This window comes from Paralichthys olivaceus, chromosome 7, assembly GCF_024713975.1.
Source record: "Paralichthys olivaceus isolate ysfri-2021 chromosome 7, ASM2471397v2, whole genome shotgun sequence".
In the NCBI taxonomy this organism is placed as follows: Eukaryota; Metazoa; Chordata; class Actinopteri; order Pleuronectiformes; family Paralichthyidae; genus Paralichthys; species Paralichthys olivaceus.
In genome coordinates this window covers 13,872,259-13,892,650 of record NC_091099.1, presented here as the reverse complement: position 1 = coordinate 13,892,650, position 20,392 = coordinate 13,872,259, and the positions used below count along the sequence as shown (strand labels likewise).

At 41.6% G+C, this 20,392-nt stretch overlaps 1 protein-coding gene across 2 annotated transcripts in view; it reads right to left on the bottom strand.

Moving 5' to 3' along the window:
- roraa (RAR-related orphan receptor A, paralog a) overlaps nucleotides 1-20,392 on the bottom strand; it is a 173,545-nt gene that overhangs the window by 36,899 nt on the left and 116,254 nt on the right. The window contains exon 2 of one of the 2 annotated variants that reach the window (XM_020079419.2): nucleotides 17,770-17,799. In XM_020079419.2, coding sequence (XP_019934978.1) covers nucleotides 17,770-17,799 — 30 coding nt within the window. Of the gene's footprint in view, nucleotides 1-3,862; nucleotides 4,019-17,769; nucleotides 17,800-20,392 lie in introns of those variants that run through there. The other variant, XM_020079420.2, reaches the window with a different exon arrangement.

Here is a 20,392-nt window from a genome sequence, read left to right as displayed (position 1 = left end):
AGGTGTTTTACCTGACTGGAGAACCAGATTGAGAACCCCGACTGAACTTGTGTGCGTGTTTCAGAATGAACAAAAATGATAGCCGGATGGTTATGTTGAGCTGCTGCTGTTTGTTGTATTACGCTGTCTAATTGGGCATGGGACAAGACAGTCATTTAACCTTGCCTGTGATTGGGCTAATCTGTCAAAACCACAAAGTGTGACTGACACAAGAAGGCGACTGACATGATCTGTCTGGCAGCAGTTTGGATGAAGTTATAGATTAATGTTTGTGTGGTGTAAAAACTATACTTGGCTCCAAAAATGCAGTCTTGTAAATTTGTTTGTTGGTAGAAGGGAAAATCACTTCCACTGTAATCACTGCTGTAAAGATATTGATTTGGTATCAATCTCCTCTAATTATGTACTATTAAATGATACTGTTTTCATATGCATGACGCAAATTATATTTCAAATAATTTTATTTTGATGGTATTTTTATTTTTTATCTATTTATTGATATTATAATAAATTCAATGGTGATTGACTATGGTCATCCTTCATGTGATTTATCTCACTAGAATTACAAATAAAATGTCATATAAATATTACCAATAATTTGTAATGAACAAAAAAACCCAATATCAGACTCAGCAATTGATCCTCTCCTCTCAACTTCTATGGAGCCAAATCAAAAATCCATGCTCTCAATGGGCAGTCAATATCTCATTAACCAGTCCCTCCACACACACAGCCAGGAAACCAGGATGTTGGTCTCAGTGTGCACAACACAGACTGGCACACCTCACACACTTTAATAACCCGTGGGGACGCCATTCCACTTCCTCAGCCAGCCAACAGGCAAGAGAAGGGGCTGAGGCACACATCCAGCCTCCGAGTTTGTTTTGTCTTCCCTCTGCTCAGATATTATCTTTGAAATTTTACACAGAAATGTACGTTCTCCCTCACAGAAGGGACATTTTTCATAAATGCAATTTACAATTATTAGTACAAAACTGTATTTTATTCTTGTAACTATGTTATTGCAGTTGTTTCACATTCATATAGAAATGATTTTAGACTAAAATATTCCTTCTTTGTAATTGTAATCTTTTATTTCAAATCCTTGCAGGTGACTTGTGCTATATTTGCCTTCACCTTAATCTGTGGCGATTTTTCCTTCGGCTCTTCTTGTCCTCAGTCCCTAACTGGATAATAGCCAATCTTGTTAACCTCTGCTTTAATGTGTGAAAGCCTGCAGCACAGGGTAGTGAGCACTTCAATCAACCACTGATGAAAAGAGACAAAGAGTACCAAATCTACAGCAAATATTTACAGCCTTGTTAACATAGCCTTAAAGCGCCTATCAAAAGATATTTAGCTTTACCTTCTCTGCGGCCCCAGAACATTTTTCACAGTCTAGTACACACTCGTGTTGAATCACATATTTATGTGCAGTCTGCACACACTGTAGTGGCTCACTGGGCTTTGCTTTCGACAATTTAAAAACCCTGCTGCTGTACCTTGCCACGATAATGCCTTTTTTTTTTTTTGAGGGGTTAATTATATGTACAACGGGCGCGACGCAGTTTTTACTTTTTCTGTCGATCCACACATCAAACAACTTTCTTTAATTATGTAATTGGAATTTTCATCTTAATTGTGCTGAGTAGGCTGGCTAATTTGCATGGGGTAATGAGAGGGATGTTTCCATTACAGGTAATTAGGTGCTTGAGAGGCAGTGGTGTGGTAGAGAGGCTGAACCGAGAGGGAGAGGTGGTAGTGATGGTGGAGTACAGTATGAAAAACTGTGGGGAAAAAAAGATCACTGAGAAAAAAGGCACATGCAGAATAATCATGCAGAAATATTAACATAATGAAGAAGTGCATGCCAAGGCAGCAAGAAGTCATTGTGCTGTTCATCCATTTCACTGACCTTTTTCAGGAAGAAATTACTACTTCTGTTTAAATGAGTTTCCAATTATAAAGCTTGTTCACATTCTAATTTAATTTCTGACATTGTCACAGTAGCCTGATGACACCAGCCGATTCTTTCAAACTGAAAGTAATAATAATAATGAAAAAGACGGAGCTAAAACGAAAGATGAAAACTGGCTACTAAACAGGTTAACAAACACATTAAAACCTAATAAACTGAATTAATTTAATATCTTGAAAATGTATAGTTTAAAAAAAATGTTCTACACTATGAAGAGGAAGAAATATAAACATTAAAAATATTTTACTTAAAAAAGGTATAAAACTACACAACATGAGCAACATGAGAAACTCAATTCCATCTCAAAATATGTGATTCCATCTAACTATAAATTGCATATAAAGGACAATAGGTCAAAGGCCATTTCTCATACGAATCTCACTCAAAAAAAAAGTTTTGCACTCCCTCTTCTTCACAGAGGTCAGATTTATCACTTAATTTAAATCTTTACACTTTGATCAGTAGTGAAATAAACACAACGCTATATGGCCATAGTATCCAGTCTCATAAAAATACCAAAATGCAACATTTTGATGGCAAAATTATATGTAAATCATAAATGGAAATTAGGGATACACTTCTCTCAATATTACTAATATTAAATCTTACTTTTACTACAGGATTACTTTTACAGACATTAAATGTATTTGCTTAAACACGGACGTCTACTGTTTTTATATGTTGAAAAGACACAACAGTGAATTTATTTGGTGGGAAGAGAGAAGTATCAAATCACGTTATCATTACTGACATTTTTTATTTTAACACACAGTGACCACGCTTCCACTGCTACATCGTGGAAATTGTATTTGACTGTATCATGCAGATGCATATGAGCACATATGTTTGGATATGATTGTTCACATTTCTTTATATGGAAGAATGAGAGTGTATTCATGTGTGTGAACAACATGATTGTGTGTGTGCGTGTGTGTGTGTGTGTGTGTGCAAGCAAGCATAAGAGAAGTGGCGACTGTACTGTATGTCTGCCAGCACTTTCAGAATCTGTTTGCGTGGATGTGTGTGAGAGAGAGTGTGTGTGTGTATGTGTGCGCATGTATGCCTGTATGATGGAGGGGGTGGAAGAGCTGGGATTAAGCATACTAGATCAACATCACAGCGACTGGGAAGACCCAGTGCAGCTCTCATGGCCACACATGTAAACCTGACTACCCAAAAAATAGGTCAGTGGAACACAACACACACTCACTCACACACACACAGATATAAACACACACATGCACCAGTATCAACTCCAAGAATCACAGTCTGCCAGTCGCGCCAGTGCCTTGTCGCCCGTCTGCGACCCACGTTCAACACTGCCACGCACATCTTCCCGCGGAACAGACACGTCCTCTGGACTGGAACAACAGGATTAAGAATGGGACACAGAGGAATAGCGACAGGACCCCCAGCTACCCCTCACCCCCAGTCCCCTTGCATGCTACCTCACACCAACGCCAAAAAAAAAAAAAAAAAAACTTCTTTTCTGAGGCTCAGGAGCAGTTATTGTCAGACACATACCCTTACAAAGATTGCACCAGCTACATAACAGTAGAAGTAAGAAAACACACTAAGGATAATACAATCAAAAGCAAAAATACCTTTGCAGATTTTAATAAGTCAGATATTTCTAGCTCTTTTTGTTTTTTAGAAATCAAAAAGAAATTCTGACCATGCATGTTAAGAAATATTAACAGAGCTTAATTCAGTTGCACACATTCAGGAGCTCTGTATTATTATAGTTCTCTCTCTCTCCCTCCCTCGCTGTCACACTCATGCCTTGCAAATGAAATGCAAAGAGTTGGCAGGCTATGAATAGAGGAGCCATACTTCCCTACTTGTTACTCTGGGTAAAGGATCAGCATGCGTTTTTGCTCTTACCTTTCATAGCTGAAATCACAAAATACATCATTAAGCTTCGAGTCCATAAGAGAAAAACTATCACCAGCGCAAAGCCCTCCACTGCTGTCTCAGCAGCAGCTGGCCAGCACAGCTCTGTCTCTCAGCCTCCGAGCATGACCACACCAGAATCCATGTGACTGTGACATCAGTGTTCATGTCTGACTGCTCCCCACCCACCAGCCTTTGATTGGCACAGCGTGCAGCCAGTAGGGGCGCTGAGAGCTCAGGCAGGGAAGCTGGCCCTCTTCCCACTGATTGCAGTCAGAGCCTTGTATACCGGCTTGCTAGACACAGCACACTCTCACTATCTTCTCTGGCTTATCTCTTCAGTATGAGGATAAAGTCCGAACCAGATCTAGCAGACACCAGTTTTTCACAATCTTTCCCCGGCCCTTTATGCTTCCCTGTTTTTTTGTTTTGTTCGGGGGGGGGGGGCCTTTAAAATGGTGCAATGTCAAGGATAAGAAAAGAGTCAAAGAGGGGATAAAAGGCTATAGACTGGGATGAAGGGGAAAAAGAGCTGAAGAAACAACAGAACGAGGAAGCAAAGGAAAAAGAGAGAGAGAAGCGTGGAGAGGATGGATAAGAGGGGAAGTGTAATTTTTCCATGGCTCAAAGATGGAAGCGCTCTGCTCGTCTTCTCCTCGCTGTCTGTAGATATGAGTGATCAGTGTGAGGCCAGATGTCTGCGAACAGCGGTGGGCCCTGCTCAGAGAGAAGATGAGTGGAGTCTCAGCTTCTTCCCCTGACCCCTCAGAGGACCCGCGTTCCCTCCTCTCTCCCGCACACACTCAGACGGCTCTCACACACTTTTTTTGACAGGTGAGGAAGGCAAGATAGAGACGGAAGGGTTTGGATGATCCCCTCCACCCCACAGCGACCTGGCGATGAGTTTCTTGCTATCATTTCTCTCTCTCTCCCTTCCGTGCCCCTCGCTTTGGCCCCCCGCTTTCCATTCGAGTCCCTATACCCCTCTCTCTCTCTCTCCCTGTCTTTCACCTCCCCCTCTCCTCGCATATCCTCTCTCATATGATAATCTGTTCCGACTCCTAACCAGCTGCCTCTCTCTGATACAATATTCTGGTTTTAGTGCAATCCAGCCCTGGCCAATAACCACGTTGCATTTGGCATTTCCATGAATAAGCTGGTCGCACATATCATACCCATCTCAAGACAAATATCAGAAAGCTTCAGTCTCAGTCTATGCAATATTTCAGATTGAAAAATTAAAGGTGGAATAAATATTGAGATTTCTTTTTTAAACCACTAATATTTTTAATAAAATTGTAAATACACAAACATGGTATCTTTGCCATGGCAAGAATTTCATATCAACAACGCAATATTAACAGACACTTTGATCATTTATGTAAACTATATATATACTAAATATCCATATTCATTTCATGTCTTCTATTGTTCATTGAATAAAGGTACGTCTAACCACATATAAAATGGAAATGAGGACTCAGCAGCTTGCAACATAAATCTTCCCATGACAATGTTTCATTAGGACCTCTATGATCCATTAGAGTCACTAAACACATTAGCTCATGTTGTGTCAACACCGGTCTCTTACTGCACACCGTCTAATGAACAAAATATCATTCAGAGACTGATAGCATCAAATGAAGCGTGCTTGGGATACAAACCAGCCATAGACAGGCCCTCTGTAAAACTATTCAAAACAATGTGATGTCAGAGACGGCACAGAAGTTCACCAGATGAGTCAGAGGCACGGCCCACACAGGAACATGTTTAACTGCCACTATCTGTGGTCGTCTCTCAGGAACTGTCTGCAGCCTTTTTTTTCAGTCTTTCTAGAAGCAGGCTCGAGACACTGTGGCTTAACACTGAGCTATGGTTAACAGGAAAAAATGAGATGATAGCATGGGTTGAGTTGGTTGGTTATCCAAGAACATCTTAGAGAAGCAGGAGGAACACATCTGTATTATGGTAATCTGGAGAAAGTTGGAAGAAGCTAATGTTTTGTCTACTTACAACATATGTACGTGGTGAGGAGATGAGGTTCTGAGGGAGTTCCCAATAGGTGAGGAAGGTTATAGAAAAAATATTGTAAAATGTCACATTCAAATCAAGATAACAGCAGCAAACAGGAAACTCAGCTGGATTAATCATTTTAGGGTATAAATAAGTAGCTTTCCACTCAGATTTTCTGTGAACCAAACAAGGCTTTAGATCACAAAGGGTCTCATTGTCCAATCATTTGTTTTTTTATAACTTTAAAATTCCACAGTTAAGGGCAAACACAGACACACAAAGTGTACTACAAATACTAATTTGAACCAAAGACACATACCCTACGAAAGCTTTTGGCAGTATCTTATGGGATGTTTTTGTTTGTGTGCATCTAAATTTTTAGTACTGTGACAAGCATAGTCTCATTCATCTTCACTGTATTGAGGTGACAGAGGAAATCTATCCCGTGATCAATATCTCACAGCCTGGGCAAATAAAACCATAACCATTTGCACAGCTTTATACCAATATATAACACATAGGTATGAACAAATATATAATTTTCTTTCTTGTAATTTAATTAAAACCATCAAATCGAAATAAACCAATGTGGATTTTGTTCTATTCTTTCAGCTCTACAACAAACATAGTTCCCCAACTGTATATAATTATGTTAAAATGCTGAGGTCCCAGGCTTATAGCATGTTTACATCACAGCTGCTTGGTTTAGTCTTGATCACGCTCTTCCTTGACTGCTCCACATTAGTGGTGACAGTATGCCAATATGCTGCTGATACTTGTTCATTACAACATTGATTAAGCCACAGAGGCACTGCCGGTGAAATGCCTGTGGGTATTAAATGTGGTGAAGTTAAGCCATCGATAGAATCATTTCAGGCATTTCTTTATGCTCCTTGTATAAAACAGAGATAGTAACCGTAAAAGGTTTCTGTCAACGCTATACTGGTACTAACAAAATACTACAATTCTGCAATGAGTCCATCCAAGTCAAGTGTCTCACACTTTAATTCAGGCAAAATGTATTTACTGTAAACAACCCCTGTGGAATTAAATTCAATTGAGATGAGGAGCAGAGCATCTACTGGTGCCCCTGGAGGAGAGGAGAGGACCAAAGCTGATAATGGCCTCATTAACAGCCTGTCTGTAGCCATTCCACACACAGACTCACCATGCAGCTGATCCACGTTAACTCTTACAACTCTGGATTGGCCTCTGAGACCGAGGACATTCAGCCTGCGTGCTGTTGCACCTCGTGGCCTTTGACCCCACAAGATAAACACTAATGAACTTCCTCAATTTGTGCGTCACAGTCTTTTTGTGAGGCATCTCGGAGAGCTGAGGCTTATATTCCTGCCACAGAGCCACCTGGGTGTTTGGAAATGCACCAGCCGCCCCAAGCAGCGGCAGAATTAACAAGCTCCAACAGGCACTCCATGAAAACAATACAGATCAATTTAATATAGATGCCAAGGAGTGGAGGGCATAATATTAGAACCATAACAGCACCGGCCCACACCACACAATCATAAACCAATTTAGGGCCATTCCAGGCAATTTCCTGGGGGCTTCCACTTGTGGGAAGACTTCAATAAATCACACAGACAACAAAGGGAATATCTATTTCAGTGAAAATAGAGGACACTATTGGGTTATGTCCAGAGGACTGTGGAGGGCTGCATTAAGAGACAAGTTTGAATAAGGACAGGGGGAGTTTAAAAACTACATGCCAATGCTGTGCCATGGTATAATGTTCTATTACGGTATAATGTGTAGCTACAGGAAACTGTTACCTCATTACGGCTAATGGATTTTCCACAGAGCAGCGCAGTGTGTCTAGTCTATGTTGCAGCTGTAAGCCAGTCTTGTACTTTTGTATCTTTACACTTACACGCTGATTAGATGACTCCATGTTTGTAACAATATTCACTGCCCTTCATCATCTATACACACAGTAGCCCCACGGCCAGCTCAGCATTATTTTCACTTTTTCCATCTGTCACTCAGTGCACACACACACAAACACAATATTTATAGAACGGCAGGGTCAAAAGGAAGCGATATGAAAGCATATCATTCCTACATAGGTGAAGTGCACAACTGTCAACTGTCATGCAATCACAATCAACAACACAGTGCTTATAGTGAATGGTTGACAAGGCTATAGCCTCTTGTTTTACTGCCATGGTTATTAATAGAGCTGCATTAAATCTTTTTTTTGTACAAACGTGAAAAAATTGCCAAACCAATTCAATCAAATGTTTTCAAAGTCAACGTGGCAGCGAAGTCAAGGACTGACCAAGGCTCTCGTCAGCGAACGCAGAAAATTACCCCTTTCAGGTATGAGTCATTACTTTGAGTCACTGCCTTTAACATGCGCTTTTTACTTTCCCAATATAATTTTTTACCATTGGTTCTTAGCTTAAGCAGACCCTGCTTGTATTTACATATTAAATCTTTTATTTCATTGGTGCCCATCCTTGACACCGAGGCCCTGGTAGAAGAGAAATAGTATCAGAATGAAACCTTCCAAGTTCAGTAAAGGATAAATACATGAATAGATGCATGAATAAGTGCTGATGGCAAGAGGCTGATTCTGTTTAGTAGCTGTTTAATTGAACGTGCTGTTTCTCAGTTAGATTTGAGGACTCCAGCAGCAACAAAAGCACTCACAACCTCCCCACTGCAAGTGGATGGACAACTGATGGATGCACTTTTGAAAAATACAGAAAGTTACTCCGCAAAGGTTATTCGTTTGGTTTATCATATAAAAAAGGCAGAGGTAAAGAGAGATCACCAGCACCGCTGAAGTGCTATCATATAACTCAAGGCACAAATTTTAAATAGATCAATAGAAATCATATTCAACAATGAATTGCGCTGCATCTCTTTTGTGTGAGGCTGCCCTTGGGGACAGAGAGGAAAGGGATAGGAGGATAGAGAGAGAAGGAGCAAGAGGGAACGAGGAGGGGAGATTATCGCAGGCATGGCAGCCTGTGTGAGAGGCTTAGCCTGGCTAGGCAGGGAGGTGGAACCCTGTGAATTCTAATGAACTGGCAAGACTCCCCAAAAACCAGCTCCATCTCCATGGCATGAGGGCGACAGGAGGGAAGGAGGTGGCGATTAGGGAAGCGCGGCTCCTCTCCGAGCAAACCAAACAGAGCAGGTCATTTTCCCTGTGATAATTATGGCTATAAGCAGGCATGAGGGATTGGTAATGGACCTTCTTATTCTTCATGACCTGCAAAGGCAACCACTGAGCCTGTCAAGGGGAAAAGCATGATGATGTGTTTTTTTCTGTGGGTAGGGTGACTCTGGTAAGAGATGCAATGGCGGTTGAAAAGGGCAGCGGGGAACTTGGCCTTTGAGGGAGAAGTTAACGAATGAACTTCATTATTGAGGAGCATACCAGGGAGACCCCCCGGAGTGTGTGATGTATTACCTAGCGTCAAACTTACACACTGCCCCAGCATCACCAATATAGCCCGACATCAGCTCTGGGGGGAGGGGAGGTGTGTAAACTAAAATAGTTAACCTTCTGGCTTTAGGCTAGAAGACAGTAAGAAAATAGAAAAGCAAACTGTGATGTACAAGATTTGCAGGAGTAAAGTTCTTTTCAATGTTAAAAAAAATCTATTATGAAACTTCTAAATAGCTGAAAGATTTTCCCCGCTTGCTTTTATAGGCTGAACAATTTGGCCATTATTCTCTCTCCTGAAACACCAAAGTGAATAATGAGGCAGTGCCCTTCCCCGGGAATGCTCAGCGCAGGAACCCTCAGAAGAAAACGGTTTTAGCTTAAACTAACATATATTTAATGTTCTCTCTGTGACTTCAGGTAATGCATTCGGTCCAGTGAGGCAGTCCAGATCAACGAGAGGTAGATTACTCTCATTTATTAAAAAGCAGCTCTGTTCAAGCATGAAAGGAACTTTTCCTAAGTTCTATGAGCTTCATAAAAACAAGTGACCCTCAAGAGGGACTAATGTTTTCCTCAAGATTGAGGGAGATCTTCAGGCTATGCGCACCACTTAGCCTTCCCCCCCTCCAGTCTTCCAGCGGGCCTGGACAGAGTTTCTCTATGGTAACGGGACGAAGGAGCTCTTTTACCGAGCGCACTCTCAACACTTTTACTCTTGACTTATGAGGATGCCACGGGTGCAGGGGAGTGATTCATCACTGGGTGTGCTCCTCTTGCACCCTCACACATTAGTAATGTGGTCCGCTGAGGAGGAGTCCTGTCATCAGTCTGTACCTGGACCCTCTGAACAAGGTAGGTCAACAGGAGGCAGCAGCGGCTGGCCCACTTTTAGTCTTTCACAACACCTTTAAGTTTCCTCCGGCTCTGCCACAGCTGAACCTGATGGACACAAGAGCTGTCTGCTCAAGAAAGGACCCTGCCTCATTATTGAAGCTCATCTACTCACTATATCTGTTGACTCAGTGAGGCTGGCCCTCCCCGTGCCCAGGTACAGCAGGCCAAATGAATTTTGGGGAGAGGGAAATAATATTTATTTAGAAATCTTCTTTCAAATTATTAGAGTCTAAATAAAACAGTGGAAAAACAACAAATAACTCATAGTTTGGATGAAAAGTTCAGAGACTTTTCTTATCTGACTGTAAGTGCCTGAGGGAATTTCATCACAAGAATCCCTTGTCTTCTGTTACATAGCTGCAGCTAAATATGTGGCAAACACATGATCATCTGTTCTTTAACAAAATAAGAAGCCACTTTAAGTTAACATAAGCCTTTGACCTTAACATCGCAGGTAATGCACGTTTAAATACCTACCTTAGTATTCATGTTTGTCATTTTACTTGTGAAGATTAGGAGTAAAAAGGCTATTTGAAACCAAAACACAGGATTAAGGGATAATGCTGCTCTGTGTCTTGTGAGTCGACCTTGATTCTGTAATCCACTACAATACTGGAGAACAGCATATTTCTCTCTCTCGTACACTCAACACTCTCACTGTAGAACAGCTCATGGTGATGTAATGGCAAAAAGCATAATGGCAAAGCGCAGTAATCGGAATTAAGATGGAACTTCATTGTAATATCTGTGTAATGGAACTGGAAATAGTATTACGAGATTTGTACAAAGCCAAAATAACACTAGTGGTACCTTTACATTCATTAGATATATATATGTTAAAAAAAGGAGACAGCATATAAATAAGAGCTGACAATGGTGTTACAGGTAAGAGAGAAATGGAGATGCTGGGAGGAAAAAAAGAGCATAAGTGAATTGATTTGAATTACGCAGACCTGCACTTTAATGACCACTGTGAGAAATGAACTTGATCTTTAAAGTGAACCAACATATAGTCAGCCACAGCGTTATTAAGGTGTGTGCCACTTAATCAGAGAGGACACCAATTTAGCAAGGGGCTAAGTATGCTGAAGGGAACCTCTGTGGCAGCAAACACATTAAACAGTCACCTGATCCACGTGCAGGTAGGTTATACACGCTCTCCTCTCTTCCCTCAATCTGCCTTATTTTCCTGACTCCATAACTCCTTTCCTGATTTTTTTTCTCTTCCCTTCACCGTGCCGCAGACACAGTAGAATGAGAAAAAAAAAAACCTGCCTTTGAAGTCTGGGATCCTATAATGCTGAGCGGTAGAAATCCGCATGCCTGTTATCTGTGGAATCTTAATGATGATGGCTAACTTCACAATGGGTTAACCACATCTCTCTGTTCTCGCACTGCACACCCACAGAAACACAAATTAATAGCAACTGGGAAAAAACAGCTTCCCTCTAATAAAGCAGATTCAACAAAACGTGCACAATGCGATCAGCACAAATGTCAATGTATAATATCACGGAAAGCTTTTGTGAGCACTTCTGCTTTCTTCTCATAAGACAGAACTTTTTTTCCCCCTGATATAGCTTCTGCACAGAATGATGTTATTTGTCAGAAAAATATTATCCAGTATTTTTTTCCTAATTCAGTTTCAATAAACAGTCGTTGCTCGGCATGCAAACTGTCGGCTTTGTTGCGTTTTGTCCCAATATATATATTTTTTTCTTTGATGCGATGTGAGGATTATGATTGATCTTGAAACGGTGCTCACAAGATATTTCAACACAGTGATATTATTGGGGACATCTTACTCCTGCATGGTTTATTCAACAACATTCCTCTGAATAATTCAGGAATTAAATTATATATGTTAATTTTGCCAGCCTTTATTCATGCATGATATTGCATCAGAAGTTTTATATGTTAAAAAATCCATAGTGGGATATGTCTGACATTTTTTTTTAAACATTTTTTGTGGGGGGCGGCCTCTGCTTCAAATAAGCATAATTTAGAATAATTTTTCTAATCAGCGAGTATTGAAAATCATCAATACCGGACACACAGATGTCAGTATGATGAGCTCTGAGCACGAAAGGTCGGTCTGTGTGAACGGGTGCAGCTAAGAAACTTGGTGATGGCACAAAGACATATAATTAGGACACCTTTCTTAAAGCTTTTCCCATCAGCATCAGTCAGGATCATATCTGGAGGAGTTCTGTGACCTCTGCCTCTGTCAGCCCCAATGAATCAAACATTTCATTACATGCTGACACTCCTGTCCTGCACAGAGTGTGTGTAGAACATGAGAAAGTGATGAGGCATCAGAAACCGGATGAGTGACGGATAAACCTGCGCTTGTGCAAAGGCTGCAGGACAGCGTACTGCAGCGAGAGAGGGGGTCCGTGCCCTCCCGGCCATGCCAACTGCTTTGCCTGGCAGATGCCACCATCTCAGCTCCCGCGCCCTGGCCCCTCTCACCTGAGGCGGGAGACAGCCGGCAGAAGAGAAATCGCCCAAAGCAGATGGGGCCGCTTACTTTGGCTGGCCCATCCAAGCATTGTGTTCTTGTCACATGTCACTTATTCTTGTTTTCTGGTCTGACAACACCTCAAGACAGGGCCTTTCAGTTTTAGGGTGAGACACAAAAGAGAAAGGGTGAGGAAAAGCTGACGAGGCCTCTCTGCTCTGGCTCAAATTCTTTGAAAGCGCCGGCATCAAGAGTAGAACCAGATTAAGAGCCAACAAAAGCAGAGCACCCCCAGCCTCACAAAAAGCTGTCGCAAAACCCCTGCGGCCCCCCTCACTATTCTTTTCCTTATAAAACACAGTGGGCCCCCAGGAGGCAATAAATAGAAACGACCCACAGAAACTTATGCAAAGAAAGTGCACTTTCAAAAGGCCATTTGCAATTTTACAAAATGGTAGACATAATGCTTTTACTGAAAAATGAGGACCTGCCATATTGTGTTGGAGAGGGAAAAAATATGGCAGGGGAGGAAAAATGGAGAAAAATCATGCTGGCCTGGTTTACGACAAATAGATAGCTCTATTGATTTCCCTTTTACAGTGACTGTCCATCCCTCACTGTTGTGATTACACTGACCTATTTCAGAAAAAAAATAGCCGTCTATTATAGATTAAACCCAAATGTCCGAAAAGAAAATACTCTTTTTGTGGAACAAACAAATAGAGTAGGATGAAACGTAACCTACAGTACAGAGGGAGAAAAAGATTGTGTCAATTAAAGTGTTCAATGTTGCTGCGGGAGGAGAGGAAACAAAACGTTCTAGCACCACGCTGAGAATCAAATAACTTTCCACGGAAAGAGCTGCTGTGTTTTTATGGGCCCTGCATTGTCAATATCAATTCTAACAAAAAGGCAGTAGCATTAAAATGATTGCAATTTTGCTTAACTAACGTTTAAACATAACAGTGGCAATTTTACGAGGTTGGAGTTGTGTTTAGTAAGAACAACAAGGTATAACACGTTTGATAAAAATCTAATGTACCGTATGTGTTAGTGTATTGTGTTCTTACTCTAATACACAGCTCAGTGTTGTATGCTTTGTGCTGATGATTCCTCTGCGTCTGTGTGTATTGCTGCGTGCGCTCGTCCTGCTCCACTATGTCTGTGCTGCGCGTCTCACTAGACGATCTCTCTCTGCGTAGCTCAGGGGACTCTGGCTGGCTGATCTTCATTATCAGCCCTAGCTTAACAATGTACTGGATGCACTTCCCACATGAGTGCAACTAACAAATCCCCACAGAGCTGAATCAAGGCAACAATATGATGAAATACCTTCAAACAACCACTGAGCATGCGAACACTGGGCTATGCAGAGACAACTCACACTGCCCCGGGCGATTCCACAGGAGTGCGCCTGTTGCCAAGCAAAATTAGACAGCAACTGGGACATATTATTCTCCTAAATTGGCAATGTACAGCACTATTAAGGACCATAAATCTCATGTTTGATTAACTGCAAGTGCCTCAACTCACAGAGCCAGTGCATTTGCATCCTAATACTCTGAGTAGGCTCTGCCATGTCATTTAGAGGTAAAGCAGATGCTTCACGGGGGTAAATGCAGTTATTGTGCCATGTGAACACAGGCAGCATTGTTGGGATTAATAATGTTGTTAGCATATTTTCCCAAACACACACACCAGACTACTTTTATCAGAGAATTTCCAAACGCACAACGCCATGAAATCTTTGAGTGAGTCCCAGTGACTGTTGTAATTTCAGTGTAACTTTATACTCTTTGTGCAGAATAATGTTAATCATCTGCTTCTTTTATAAAAAATGGGCTGTACTATTGCTAATGCAATGTGAGTGCAGATCTCTGATGAGAGCAGCCCTGTGCCTGCCGCTCGCAAATAAATGAAGCTGCAGGAGCGAGGCCATGTTTCTCAATCAGCGTGAGGAGACTGTCACCACAATGGAGATAAATACTGTTAAGTGCGAAAAAAGTGAGACTCTCTAGCGTGTGCATCTGTAAGACTGAAGAGGGAAAAAGGAGGGATCGTCTGTCTCCTTACTTCCTTTCTCTGAGTTACATTTATACTACTGCCTCCCTCTGGCCACTCTACTCCAAATCTAGAGACACACAATGTAGACTACTAAACATTGATGAAAGGGACTGGCAGAATAACAGCATGTCAACACCTGTGAAATATAATGAAATCAAATACAATAATGTTAAATGAGCATTGCTTGAATATGAGTGAATAGTGCATTTGTGACAGTAGTTTTTCAGTTTTCTCACTTAAAGGGGATACAGTGATTTTTGAAGATGTAGTTTTTGCTGAATTGGATTTTATTGTAATATTATATGGTTTCTATTATTTGTAAATATTAGCATATTGTCATATTATCTGGTATGTTTTGTCTAATATAAAAAAAAAGCACAATGCAAAAAATAATGCAATACATAAGCCATTGTTTTGTTGTGTATCGTAGTCTGAACAGTCAGCAGACACTCAGTATATTGTACATCTGCTGCTACAAGAGAGTGGATTAGCTCTGTGTAATCAGGAGATCTGCTCTGTCCAGAGGAAGAGCATCCAGGATACACGACCTGTGTGTGTTTGTGTGTGTTGCGTGTGTGTTAGCTAGCTCTCTGCTATTTGAGCAGTGAGACAGAACCCCAGACTGCTGATGGAAGATTAGAGGTGAGACGTCTAATCTCAGTGTAATCAGCTGCCGCATCTGATCCTCCACTCCACACCGTCTCTCTCAACAGGTCCAAACAGAAATTCATCTCACACTAAATGCACCCCTGCCATGGTAGGAGAAAGTGACGGCACATATCTGGTGTCCGCCATCAAAGAGAGAAAAGATTTCATAAAATAAAATATAATTCTCTCTCGATGTTGTTATTACCTCATTTTGACACAGGCAGTTTTACAGATAAATCATATGAAGCAGATGCAAAACTGTCAGGGAGATGTACAGGAAAACCACATCTCACTTCTTGCAGAGAATTACAGCCTTGTGGTAAAAGAAAGTGCCAATGAGGGGCCGCCCCTTAGGGAGAATGACGAAAGAAGCATTTGACTGACAGAGAAAAGAGAGGGTGCTACTTTTGTAAATTATGATCACAGATCATCGGCACAATGAAAAAAGTATCTGTTTTCATCCAGAACACTTCACCTTCTGATGGTGCAATGATGAGTCCAGTTGAGTGGATGAAGGAAAGGTGGAGGAGAGGAGAGGAGAGGAGAGGAGAGGAGAGGAGACTGCCAGTGAACAGCTGCCCCTGTAATTTATATTGATGAGGGGACTGGCATGGCGGGGAGCTTCCAGCAGTTTGATCACTCAAGCAGAGTGGGGAGTTAGTCAGAGACACGGCCCATCCCTGTGGTCTGGGTTGGACTGGGAAGACCTCCTAAACACACACACGCACACAAACAAGACTGCCAAGCTCACATTACAAGCTGCAGTGTGGACTGGTGTAGTGGGCAAGCCAATGTTTTCACTTCAAGAACAGAAATTGATCTTCAGTCTGACTATAACCATGTAGGGCAGAGCGATCCCCCTCATTATTACTCCAGCAGCCATATAATCACCAGGCTTCTCTGAAAAAAACCTTCCCACCACATCCTCAATGACCATTAACTGGCCCTTGAACTACTTCTTGAGCACACAGCTCTGACAAGATTCTACAGCCGCTTCCTGTCTGTGAGGCACAGCAATCAACTACTTGTTAAGGGGCTTTACTTTGATTTCCTCACATGGACAAGATTTGAATATTTCTCACTGAAATGAGACGGCGTAGTCCAGTCTCTGCCCAGGGCTTTGAACCCAAGACTTCTAAATCATGCTCTTTGATTTGAGCCCCCTTCCGGTGTAGAGGTGCTTAGCGCCACACTAATTAAGTAAGCGGGGCGCTGGATGATGGGTCAAAGCATTTCTGTTCTACCTTGAAGACATCCTGACACAAACACGAACCTTCGCACACACACACGTGTATAAAAAAGAAAAGAAATACCATACGCCCTCCAGACAAGCAAATAGCTTAACACACAATCATGCTGCTGTTTTGACGAGGCTGTTTGAGCAAGGTAGAGCAGTCTAGCAGGGGAAGATCATATCCTTTGCCCTGCTGTCTGATGTAAGAAAGAGCCGGGGTGTTTTACAGGGCAAGATGCTGCCTCTCACAATCTAAAACACTCCGACCGCTCTCACAGAAAAGCCCTCTGGCCTTCCCTCTCCACAAGTTTCATCAGAGTGATCAGAGCAAAAGGATAGCCTTCAGAGCTGGTTTCCTCCATTCACACAGTGGGATATGAACACACACACACATACAGACACACAGCAGTCCACCACACAAAATTGTTTTACATGTCTCTTCGATTACACTTCACATGTTTCAAAATGCAGTAGAGATCTCTTGGAAATCATTGATCTATACAGGTTTGACTGGTCATCAATTCTTCATGTGCAGACAGAAATTCTAATGGGCAGAGATGGTTAGACAGGGCAGAGCCTGTGTGCTGTTGTTGTAGTGCACAAAAAAACCTTTGCACCTCACATTTGAGCCGTGCCACATTCAGTGTCTGCATCTTTCAATTTCAGCGATGTGATCTGAACATGAAGAATACAAACTCTGGTAGTTAATGCAGCCTCAGAGGCTACACACCACCACAACACCACATCCGTGTTGTTCAGCTGCATGGCCTTGCACAAAACAAAGAGGTGCTTCAGCACACTGTCTGCTTCAACTGTGCATGATTATCAAGCAGTCATAAGACTGCATAGCATTTTTAATTTCCTCTCTGCAGTTATCATCATAACCTCTCCAGGATGTAGATGGAGAAATGCGAAATGGTGAAAGTGAATGCGACAGATCTAAATGAAGGTACCGGTTTATTATAGTAGTAAGGCAGGAATATGTTTGTAGGCAGTGATGAAAAAAAGAGTCAACATAAATACAGAGCACTGTCATCTCAACTGTATATGGAGAATAGTAAAGTTGTTTTTTAAATCTTGATTAAATTTAAGATTGGCCTCAGAATTAAATGACATTTTTACAGACTTTAAATTTAAGTGTAAAAGTAAACAATCTTTGTACTCACAGGTGTGTGTCTTCTTTGTTACTGAGATACCTGCAAAAAGAAAAGAAGCAAACAAAATAGATTAATATTCAGCACAAACCATAATGTACATGTAGCGCTGCTTATGGCGGACTGAAGGGATGAAGAAGGAGACCCTGTGGTCCAACAGACTGTCACTGTCCAAGGTCACAGAAGAGGCAGGCCCAGGATAATTATGTGTGTAGACTGGTGTCTGACCTACAGCCATGCTGCAACAACATCCACAACAAGGTGGTTGAAACTCTATCCTCTGCAGGCAATGAATTGAAATTTATACTAAAACAAACAACATTTGGAATGCTAATGTATCGAGCGGTTGCACTGATTGGACGTGAGCACATGACTAAGCCTGTGGCCCAGAGTGGTATGGAGGTACTTTGACCTCAGTGAGAGTTGGTTGATCCTTTATCTTAACATGTAGGGTCATTGTGATCAGGACCTCAAGAGAATGTGGAACATTTAAAAATAAAAACTTGGTCATTAAATTAGCAGATAATTTATACAGAAGAATGCAATTTTGTTGGTCGAGGGCCAACAAGGGTTTTAAATAATCTGCAGTCCAGCCATAGTGCACCATCATATGTAAGTGCATATTATTATCTCTCTGTCTTTAAAATACCAGTGAAATTCTACACTTCAAACCGGATTTTTGTTGGTGAAACATGCAAAACAACGTGGACACTGGGTGGGAAAATGTTGTGTGTAGAACTAGCAAAGACACTTGTATCGCTAAATACTGTAATTTTTATTGTATATCCCACTCTTGTAAATCTAGATCTGAGAAAAAAATGTGCAGTGGTAAAAAAATAGATAAGGAATAGATGCCATACAAGCAGTGATAATGTTAGTAGCTGCAAACTGATTTTCAGACTAGTGGCCTGTCTGACCAGTGTGAGTCAGAGGCGGAGCTGGGCTGCCACTGCTCACGCTGCCCTACCTCGCCCCTTCGGGCGTCAACTCATCGAATGAGCCACTTCAGCTCTTGCTGTGGCTCCGGCTGCCTCTCCTGTCTGCAGCATTGTTGCAATGCCCCAGGAGCCTGACGCGGACGGGCGCACAGCCAGCCATGGTCCCCAGCGGTCCGCTGGATGCTCATGCTTTGCAGGGCGAGAGCACACTAATAGATCCCACTTGTCATGCGGAAGCAATGGCTAATTTTTCTACAGCTTGCATTTGAAACTCGGGGGACGGCGAGCTGACATGATTCAATAACTCTCTGTGAAAAAGGCGTCTGGCCGGAGATAACAATGTTTCAGACACGTTTGAGGGGAAACGAGTCAAAGAGCAACGAGGGGGAAAACAAATAAGCCCTTCAGCCTCCTATAGACATACACACAGAAACACATAACTGATATTAACTCCACTGAGCAGAAAGAGGGAAAACAGTCACCTAGGGGCCAGCAGTCTGTGATGGAGCTAGTGTTTCAGTGCTCAGGGCCAAAAGCCTCTGTTCTGTCCAACTGTGACATTATGCAATGAGAATTTTAAACTAATCCAGTCTTAATTCTACACAATTCAATCAAATGACATGGAAGCCTGCGTCAAGGTGCTGCTCACAAGGCAGCTATAAAATCCTGTATGAAGAAGTAATGTGGCTCTTTGTTTTGATGGGTAAATCAAGTTCTTACACCATGTACATAACATATGGTGCACTTACTGGAAACTGTATAATAGACACAGCAAATTAAAGTGCTATTACAGATACATAAAACAGGCATTTAACAGGATAAGTATTATTTCACCTTCAGGTACTTTATATAATATAAATGTACGATGCATACATATGCAAAAAGTGACACATAATTTTAAACTCTGATGCCTGCTCCTGCCTTTTTAAGTGTTAACCAATGTGCCTTTCCAAAAACAACCCTTTGTAAAATGTTCATGACAAAGGTAATGAAAGTGTCAAAAGTCAGTGAGTGACGATACAGACCACAGTGCTATCACCAGCTCCGCCACTGATAATGTCAAGAAGTAATGATTCATCTGGCAGCTATAAAAGCCATTATGATATAAAACTCTTCATTAAAGATGGAGTAAGTACATTTCCTAATTAATACCCTATGATAAATAAAATATTTCATTTCTGATACCAAGCAAACCTCTATTGTCCCACTGTGGTGAACATATTAAATCTGAATGCTTCATAAGGTCTATTTAAGGAGGGATATACTCTGGGGAATTTTGTGTGTAAACAAACACTGTCTTGTTTGCTAGACTTTGAAAGTTTCCCAGTCTGTGTGTGTGTGTGTGTGTGTGTGTGTGTGTATCCTTAGGGCCCAAAAAAACATTATGAATGTATTTACTACCTCATGACACTTTAACTGTTTAAATTGTCCAGCAGTTGCCCTCTTCCTCTTTTCTTTGTTCGCATTTCCACCTATTACGGCGTGTTGCCGGCACCAGCGGTGAATTTTTCAGTAGCAAGGCTCCTCACTCAGAGGGTGTACACAGTTATACGCCTGTGCTTATGACATGTGTGTGGATAATCTTGTTCATGGTGTAGGAAACAGATCAATAAATCATCTCTCTACAGCACCTCCAGTGGTTAAAAACTTCAGTGAAACTTTTCTTAGCTGATTTTTAAGAAGTAATAAAACCATGC